The sequence below is a fragment of the Arachis duranensis genome, chromosome 8 (assembly GCF_000817695.3).
Source record: "Arachis duranensis cultivar V14167 chromosome 8, aradu.V14167.gnm2.J7QH, whole genome shotgun sequence".
Lineage (NCBI taxonomy): Eukaryota > Viridiplantae > Streptophyta > Magnoliopsida > Fabales > Fabaceae > Arachis > Arachis duranensis.
The window spans coordinates 46,745,419-46,755,489 of record NC_029779.3 but is presented as its reverse complement, the minus strand read 5'-3'; the positions used below and the strand labels follow the sequence as shown (position 1 = coordinate 46,755,489).

The 10,071-nt window shown below is 30.4% G+C and overlaps 2 protein-coding genes across 2 annotated transcripts; both read left to right on the top strand.

The window, feature by feature from the left end:
• Positions 1 to 224: 224 nt before the first annotated feature.
• LOC107463168 (uncharacterized) lies at positions 225 to 1,157 on the top strand. The gene is made up of 2 exons (XM_016081912.1): positions 225 to 683; positions 780 to 1,157. The coding sequence occupies exons 1-2, from the start codon at positions 225 to 227 to the stop codon at positions 1,155 to 1,157; spliced, it is 837 nt and encodes a 278-aa protein (XP_015937398.1).
• Positions 1,158 to 9,084: 7,927 nt separating this feature from the next.
• LOC107463222 (auxin-induced protein 6B) lies at positions 9,085 to 9,695 on the top strand. Its single transcript, XM_016081980.3, has one exon. It carries the CDS (start codon positions 9,145 to 9,147, stop codon positions 9,493 to 9,495), a length of 351 nt encoding a protein of 116 aa, XP_015937466.1. The 5' UTR covers positions 9,085 to 9,144; the 3' UTR covers positions 9,496 to 9,695.
• The last annotated feature ends 376 nt before the right edge of the window (positions 9,696 to 10,071 follow it).

Here is a 10,071-nt window from a genome sequence, read left to right as displayed (position 1 = left end):
CATAGAATTTTAGGGTAATTCGAATCACATTGATTCGATTTATGCATGCAAAAATGTCTCTAGTAATTCAAAATAACATGTTTCAATTTACATATATAATTCAAACCTGGCTAATTCAAATTACAAAGAACATGTAATTCGAATTAGGTAAATTCGAATTACTTAGGCCCCAACGTATGTAAATATGATGTGAACATGAATTCCTCTCATGAGAGTGAAGCACAATGGCTAGTGAGGAGAGTTTTTTAGTGTTGGTTCACTATAGAAGGTCGATTAAGAAAAAAACACGTTTTGGTATTAAGTTTAATGACAAGGATCCCTTCAGTATTTTTCTGAAACCTACAACGAGCTTCCCTATGTTCTTGAATTCTATAATCCAAAAACTGGGGTTGGAAGGCGTGAAATGGGTTGAGAAGTTATTATATCACATTCTGATTTCAGTTCTGCGAGATGATGTGAAATACGATTTGTTTGTCATAGGAAGTGACGAGGATTTGGAGGTTCTGTTCCATTGTCGTCGGCAGTTTCCCGAGGTCAAGACACCTGAGCTATTGACAAAGCTTGTGGATGTGGTCTCTAACTCAGGTGGTTCAAACCAGAATATCCAAACTCCAGCAACGGTAGCCTGTTCTAATTTGAGGCCTGTTGGTGCATCTTTAACCGTGCCTGTGATTGCACCTCAGGCAATGATGGTTGCCTCCCCATCATTCACAGCTGATCTTAATTGCAGTGGTGACAGAGAAGTTGGTATTATTGATACGGCATCGGTTTCATTATAGCAAGGGACACTTGATGGTATAGATGATGCATTGACGGATGATGATGACATTAATGATGTGGAGCCATACATCATTTCCGATGATAGCAATGATGACATAGCAGCGAGTAATCCAGCTGGGGCTGGCACAGCATCCAGCTCAGGGACTCAGCAGTACCTCCCGCACTTTTCATCTTTGGACTTGGATGCCATGAGACAGGAGGGGGTTCCTGGAAAACCTATTGAAGACAAAGATGAGACCGTGTTAAGCGTGAAGACCTATAGCATCCAACTCAGGATACAGTACAAAGTGGTGGAGTCCGATTATCGCAAGTACCTTGGGAAGTGTAATGAATTTGGCAACGGGTGCACATGGTTGATTAGGATCAGTCTCCGCTAGCGTAAAGGTATTTGGAAGGTAAAACGGTACAATGGACCTCATACTTATCTGGCCACATCGATGTCGAGCGATCACAGGAGTCTTGATTATCAAGGTACTACTGATGGTTAGAGTTGATGCAACCGTGGGTATCAAGGTACTGCTAAGTGCGACAGAGGCACATTTCGGGTTTAGGCCGACTTATAGGAGGGTTTAGTTGGCTAAGCAGAAGGTCGTGGCACAGATTTACGGAGATTGGGATGAGTCATACAATGAGTTGCTGCGATGGGTATTGGGTGTGCAAATGACGATGCCTAGTAGTGTCGCAATGTTGAGGACGAGTCCTGTGCGAGTGGGTGGGCAGGTGGACCAGTCGCAAGCCTATTTTCACCGACTTTTTTGGACATTCCCACCGTGTATTGAGGCATTCTGGCATTGCAAGCCGTTGGTCAGTACCGACAGGACCCACCTGTACGGCAAATACGGGGTACGTTGCTTGTTGCGATTGTACAAGATGAGAACTCCAACATCCTGCCTATTGCATTTGCACTCGTGGAGGGTGAGAATGCTAAGTCATGGTTGTTTTTTCTATCCCACCTCCGCCAGCACGTGACTCTGTAGCCAGGTATTCCGGTGATATCAGATCGGCACAATGGTATCAAGGCGGCACTTGAGGCTCCCAACGGAGGTTGGCTACCACCTACTGCATAGAAATAGTGAATAGAAATAGTTATGAAACGTCATCATTAAGTATACAGTGTTACTAATCTAAGAGAAATTTTAACTATAAGGATTGGTTGAAATACTTACATCCCTAGCCTATAAGAGAGATCTATCCTGAGCCTCCAACTCGCAACTTGAGGTCCCTTCTCGCTCGCTGTAGGGTTGTGAACTCAACACCTGCAACCAAACCCAAGTTATCACTAAATGAAGCTAACACCAAATAATAGAATAGAAAAATTGTGAATATGATAATAAAATAGAATATAATGAAGCTAAAACCTAATAATTGTGACAAATAAAGCATTTGAATATAATTGTACCTCGAGGCCAAAGGCCAGTCGAACGTATCATATCCAGCGAGTCTGAATCTAAGAAACCGCCAGAAGATCCATGACTGAAGCAGCTGTAAAGATCCGGCTAACTTCACCACGTGTCTGTTCACTACGGGGCACATGCACCACCATAACCATTAGAAAGCAGCTAACCCCCAGTCGTACCCACCCATATCCTTAAGCTTGACTACGTATGGCAGCCACCTAATGTGAATGCAAGTACCGGACTTATCACCAAATAGTTGAGTCCTTAACAACATCATGATATAGGCCCAGGCATACCTCCTAATAGTGGGCTCATTGGCACCATTAGGAAGCTCTCCGAATGTCTCCTAGAACCAAAGGCATTTCACTGCAAACTTTTGGATGCAGTTCACAGGAGGCAATACAACCAGCAGCTCCTCGAACCACGCCCAAGCTGGGCGACCACCCTCGATATACGTCTGAAAATCTATCAGGAAACCACTAACATAATGTGCATCGATCGGCAGCCCTAACTGGTATGCCACGTTCTGCAGTGTAATCGTGCACTCCCCGAACAACATATGAAACATGTGCATCTCCGGATGCCATCACTCCATGAATGCACTAATCAGCAGCTCATCCAACCTAAACCAACTCTCGTTCAGCCTCGCAAGATGGTATAAATTGGCCATCTACAAGTACGGAACGATCCTCTCGTCCAGACGCATATCCTGCTGTCGTCGCATGCTCGTGATACATCGATGGAGCTGCATAAAGAATGTATCAGGTTATCTCTCAACTCAAAATATATTTATACAACATCATCAACTAATGCATATCTTAATCCAAATAATACAACTTGTACGCAACCAATTAATGTTACTCATTCAAATACATCATATAAGCATCAAGCTAGGTTTAATAAAAAATAGTATAATGTTAACAAAAAAATTTACTTTAATGACTAAGTTTAATGTTAACGCAAAAAATTGACTTTAAATAAGTTGCACTCCCCACTATTTTTACTGTTCAAACTCTTCTACTTATTTGTAATCACTACCCAAATTAAAAATTCTTTCGTCGAATCTCTATAAACTAATAAATCACTAATACAATAACTCTATCTAACTTAATAACTCTAAATAATGACCAGCATTATAATAAAAAAAAAAATAACACATGAAATATTTTTGAAAAAAATATGCTCACTAACCTCTTTATTGATGACACCAGCTATATAAAGTCGGTCTGAATTATCCCCTATCAGCAGAGTATTCAAATGTTGAACACTTCGTTGCAGTTTCAAAATGGTGTTTTCTCTAAGATTTAGTGGAGAAGGGGTTTGAATTTGTAGTTTGAATGAGCTGAACTCGAACTATATTTATAGGGTATTCATTGGTAATTTAAATGAGACCGATTCGAATTACCTTGGGCTGCTCCTTGGTGGTAATTCGAATTAGCCCACTTGGAATTAGTATACCATGGGCAAATCGAAGCACATTGTTTTGAATTACCATGTGCTCAAATTTGGGTGTAATTTGAGTTAGTGCAATTTGAATTAGTGAGATATTCACATGCATGCATATTTTGATTTAGCCTCATTCGAATTAGTAGTACATTTCGTCTATGCATAATTCGAATTGCTCCTTTCAATTTACAATTTCTCTAGTAATTCAAACTGTACTGCTTCGAATTAGTATTGAATTTTATAATTCGAATGGGTCTCATTCGAATTACATAAAAAAGTTCACTTAGTAGATCTTTGTAACATTTTTTGTTTTTTAGATATATGTAATATTGACATCCAATTATTTATATATGCATTTTACCCTAAAATTAAGGGTAAAACGCGCATATAAGCTAAAGCCATACCAAAATTTCACAAATCAGCCAAATTAAAAATCGATTTATGAATCAACCAAAAGCATATTTTCATGTAGTTCGAATTAGAGAAATTCGAATTAAACATGCACAGTAATTCGAATCACACTAATTACTAAGACACTAATTCGAATTGGATAGCTTCGAACTACTCATGTTTTGGTGCCCATAGTAATTTAAAATAAGGTGTTTCGAATTACTCATGTTTTGCCTGTAAAAGGAGTTCGAACCAACCTCATTCCATTACAAGTATTACTATGCATAAGCTATTACAAATTTTTATAGCATCCCTAATATTTTTTAAATCATTTTTTAAAATTATTTTGCATGGAATAAAATCTTTTTTATGGTATAAGTTAAATAAATTTATTAAAAAATTTATTAAAAATTATATTTACTCAAATTTCAAATATAATAATACTCTTTTACATAATTAATAATTTAAAAATTAAAAAAATTACACATAAAATACTGAAATATAACAAGAACATGATAATATTACACATAGGCTTATCGTTGGCTTGAACTAACAAAGACCAAAGTAATTAAAAAAATATTAAATTTAAATGTAAATATTCATGTACTCAAATTTTAAATAAAATATTCTACATAATCAATAATAATTTAAAAATTTAAAAGAATTATTTTATTCCATACAAAACCGTTTAAAAAGAAAAAAATGAGCTAACAAACTATTTATGAGACTTTTTCAAAATATTCATGAGCTATCAAGAATGGGTTGAAAAGTATTGTATAGAATTCGAATTGATAGGTTATCAATATTTTGAAAAAGTCTCGTCATTAAATATTTTGTTAGTTTTTTTAATGCATGGAATAAAATATATTTTGTTTTATTTCTAAATTATTAATTTTTTAATAAATTTATTTAAATTATATTACAAAAAATATTTTATTCTATACAAAATAATTTTAAAAAATTGATTAAAAGATGTTAGAAGTACTATCAAAATTTGTAATGTCCTAGTGACTTAAGTAAATATGTGCATGTACCCAAATTTTAAATAAAATACTCTGCATAGTTTATAATAATTTAAAAATTAAAAAATATATTTTTACTTACCTAAGTCACGGGACATTACAAATTTTTACAGTATTCATAACATCTTTTAAGCAATTTATTTTAAATGGCTTCGCATGAAATAAAATAATTTTTTTAATTTTTTAATTATTAATTATGTAAAAGAGTATTATTATATTTGAAATTTGAGTAAATATAGTTTTTAATAAATTTATTTAAATTATACTACAAAAAGATTTTTTTTCATGTAAAATAATTTTAAAAAATGACTTAAAAAATATTAGGGATGCTATAAAAGTAATAGCTAATGCATAGTAATACTTGTAATTCGAATGAAGTTGATTGTAATTCGAATGAAGTTAATTTGAATTCTTTTTATATACAAAATATGAGTAATTCGAAACACCTGTTTCGAATTACTATGGACACCAAAATATTAGTAGTTCGAAGCTATCCAATTCGAATTAATGTCTTAGTATGCGTGTGTAAGTGTGCGTCTGTGTAATTCGAATCGGTGTGATTCGAATAAATCTAAATGTTTAATTCGAATTTCCCTAATTCGAACTATATAAAAATGTGTTTATGGTTGATTCATCTATCAATTTTCGATTTAACTGATTTGTGAAATTTTGGTATAACTTTGCTTTATATGCACGTTTTACCCTAAAATTAACTTTGTCGTTTAATATTTATCTTATTCAAAAGTTTACCTTTTTCTTTTTTTACATTACAATCATGATTCATGTCGTTGGTGTTTGCATCGTAAATTTGAAAACCGAATCAAATTGATTCGATTCAATCAGATTGATTATTAAATCGGTTTGATTTAAAATATAAAACGTTATAAATTAACCTATAAAAATTAGAAGATTTGATAAATTAATCAAAATAGTTTGATTTCTTTTAATAATTGACCGATTTTAAATAATAAAATATTTTTTTAAAAGATATATTTTATACATAAATATATTATTTAATATATTTAATTTAATTTTATTGATTAAATATTTAACTTTATTGATTCGTTTTGATGTTCAAAACCTCAGAATGTGTTTATGTCCCCATCTCTCTCCAAGAGTTGTATTTGTATTTGTATTTTTTTAATTTTTTTTATTTATTTATTGACCTTAGAAGGTTGGCTTCTTCATTGGATATTACCCTCCCACTCTAAAAAGGGACACCACAAAATGAAAACACAACCACACGTAATTGTCCACACCCCACTTACCCACCACCATTATATCATATCATCAACATTGGTCCATCCCTATATTTGATTCCGTAATTCGTACAAACTACATACAAATTAATATATTATTTTATTCGTATATAATTTCTTAATATTACTTTATCAACCAAAATGTAAATCATGTGTTTTGAAAAAATTGTTCCATACACATTGGGCATGCATATAGGTCAAATAATAATGATGGGCATTGGTGCAATCTAGTTAATAAGCTCTCTAAGTAATTAATTAGGGTTTGAGTGTGATCTTGTGCATGAAAGGATCCTAATAAACCACCAAAAAGATAAGATGACGGATTAATTCAACTTAATCATATTGATGAGTTTATTGAGTTCTAGAATCCAAAAGAAAAAAAAAATTATCCTCCAAAATAATCTTATTATTAATTATTACTCTACTCGAATATCTATTTTTTAAAAAAATAAAATTTAATTTTAATATATTAATAGTATAAAATATTTTAATCACATTCGTTTTTTTTATAACCATCAGGCATTTATACCATCAATAATAAAAATAGTTATTTTTAAATTATTTTATACTAATAATATATTAAAATTAAATTAAAAAATATCCTAAATTACAAAAAAAAGGTAAATTACTAGGGATAAGTTTGGATTGATTTTTAAAAAAAAGTACATAATTTTTTTATTATTTAAAAAAAATCTTTTATCCTCCATAATCAGATTTGGATAGATTTTTTAAAAAGTACATAATTTTTTTTATTATTTAAAAACGTCTTTTGTTTTTACTTTTTTTTTAAACAAGGTATTATTAACTTCTAAAAAAATATTTTTCTAATAAAGATATTTTTTTAAAAGACGTATCTAAATAAATTTTAAATTGAATAAAAGTATTTTATTTAAAAAAAAATAATTTTTTGTTAACTCAAAAGAACCAATCCAAACTAATACTAATTTAATTAACTCAAATTACTTTTGGGTTTGAGTTTTAAAATTCAAAAAGAAAATTTTTTACACGAATACAGGAAGATTTTCAATTAAAGCTAAGAAACATATATTTAATTTGGCAGACCTGCAGTCGACTGCAGGTGAAGTTGTTTTTGGATGGCTGATACGTCTTACTATATGGTTTAAAAAAAATCGGTTTATTTTATATAAATGGTTTATTTAAAAAAAATCAGTTTGAATTGGACCAAGCAGTTACTTTTATTCCCTTCTTCTTCGTTTCGCACGTAAAATTCGTTCTCTTTCAATCCCTTTTTCAGAACTAATATGAAACTTTCAATTAGGTATGTTCCTTTTATTTATATTTCTTAATCAAATTTATTATTTCAAATGTATTTCTTAATTTATGTTTTTATTCATTCCTCTGTGAATGATGAAAATGATTTAATAAATACGTACATATTTATGTCATCACACCATTTTGATGTTCAGGATCATAAATGCCAAGATAATTCATGGTAATTTCATGTGATGGAAGACAAAAATGTATTATGGTATAACGTAGACTAGTTGATAGCATGAACATTGTTAAAATTTTGGCATGATCTCTTTCATATTTGTTATATGTCTCTTTAGTTGGTGATGTTATAGTTTATTGTGATGATATGATGGTAGTTTAATTGTATGAGTTAGGTCCTTTTTATTTGGTTGAATTTTTTCTATGGCTATCCTATTCTTGATAGCAATGTCAAAATAAATATTTTCATTAGTTGTTCTTTTTTTTTCTCTATTTTTGAATCAATTTTATTTTAAAAAATTTATTAAAAATTTTTGTTGTAGACAAAATTAATAATATTATGTTCAATTATTTAAGGAGACCAAATTAATATTTTGATTAGATACTTTTGTTTTATTGAAAATAAATTCTAGTTGATAAGTAAAAACACAAAAACGTGTATGACAGTGAAATCATAATTTCTAGACAAGTAAATTATAGTCTTATTATCTTAAAAAAATAATTTATTTATAGAATAATATTAAAAAATTAACAATAATTTGCATGAAAATAGTTTATTAGTAAAATAAAAGTTAATTGATTGATTACCATAAAATTTAATTTAACGATAAATTTGTAATTGAACATATTTTTACAAAACAAAAAAAAGACAGATGATATCATTTATGCCATTTCTATAAAAAAATCGTGAATTTTGTTTCTTTTTTTCAGAATACTAAATTTTACTTTTTCAAACAATTTGTATACATATATTTAACAAAAATTAAATAAAAAAAAGTTTCAGATAAATTAAAAAAAATTGGTTAATATGAATGAAGAAAAAGAACATATCAAATTCATCTGTTAGGAATTTAGGAATAACACGCAGAAAGAATTTAAATTATTTTAAAAGTAGTTATTTGATTTATTCAAATCGATTTTTTTAAATAAACCATTTGTATAAAATAAATCGATTTTTTTAAACCATACAGTAACACGTGTCTAACGATCCAGAAACAACTTCACCTGCAGTCGACTGCAGGTGAGTTTCCACCATTTAATTTTGAACCAAAAATAAAATATCTATTTTAATACACGAAATTTTTATTTAAATGTTCACTACTATACAAAAAGCTAATGGTCAAATAAATTTGAAAATAGTAAGCTTTTTTCCCCGTTTACAAGACTTAAAATTATATATCTTTCTTTTTCAACGGCCAACTATTGAATCAACCAAATAATATATTTTAAATTTAAATATGAAATATAAAAGAATTTGTATCTATATCTTATATTCACCAATATATGTGTCCCTAGCTAGCTACTATTGAATCCAAATTATGCTATATATATTAAGGTCCTCTCCTATGCTTTCTCAACTCTCACTTCATTCACCAAAACACCACACACCCATTAATCATGCAAGAGGATCACAATAAGAAGATGAAAGTGAAGAAGGGTTGGCTTGCGGTTCAAGTTGGATTAGAAGATGAAAGTAGTGAAGAAGGTTCAACACCTCAAAGATTTGTCATACCTATTTCATACCTTTACCATCCACTATTTAAGAGACTTCTAGACAAAGCTTATGAGGTTTATGGCTATCATACCGATGGTCCACTCAAGCTACCGTGTTCCATCGACGACTTCCTTCATCTACGGTGGCGAATCGAGAAAGAATCTAATCATCATGGTGCTGCTAGTCACCATAACCATCATAGCCACCATAATCATCGCCTTCCTCATGCTTTGTATAATTTTCACTCTTGTTAATTCTAAACATGCTCTAATTTTACATGTGGGTCTAGCTTCTTTTTTGTTTGTTACTTTCTTTTAGGTGCTTAATTATTACCATATATTAGGGATATAATATATGGTACTTACTAGGAAATTGAGGCCACTCTGTATTTTATTGTGCAGAGGGATACCTGATGAGAAATTAATAATACTATATATGCCAGAAACTTTGTGTCTTCTTCTTAATTGGAAGTGTTCCATTCTACATACATCTGATTTAATTTGTTCCCAGTTAACTTTAATTTATCCAATCATATAGAAGAAAATACATTTTTTTTCATATATTTAATAAAAAATAGCTGTAATTTCAGGAGAAAAAAAAAAGAAATTAAGGTACTTTTTGCTGTCATTTATATTTTTAAAAAATTTTCAAAATGATGGTGTTTCAATAATTTTAATAATTGATTTTTATCTGAGGTTAAAGTTTAAATTTGAAAAAAATATAAATAGCATAAAAATATTTTAAAAGGACTGAAAGAAAATATTAAATTAAGTGAGAGTTGGACATCGTTCGATTTTGCTACGGTGATCATTGAGTCTGTGATGATAACT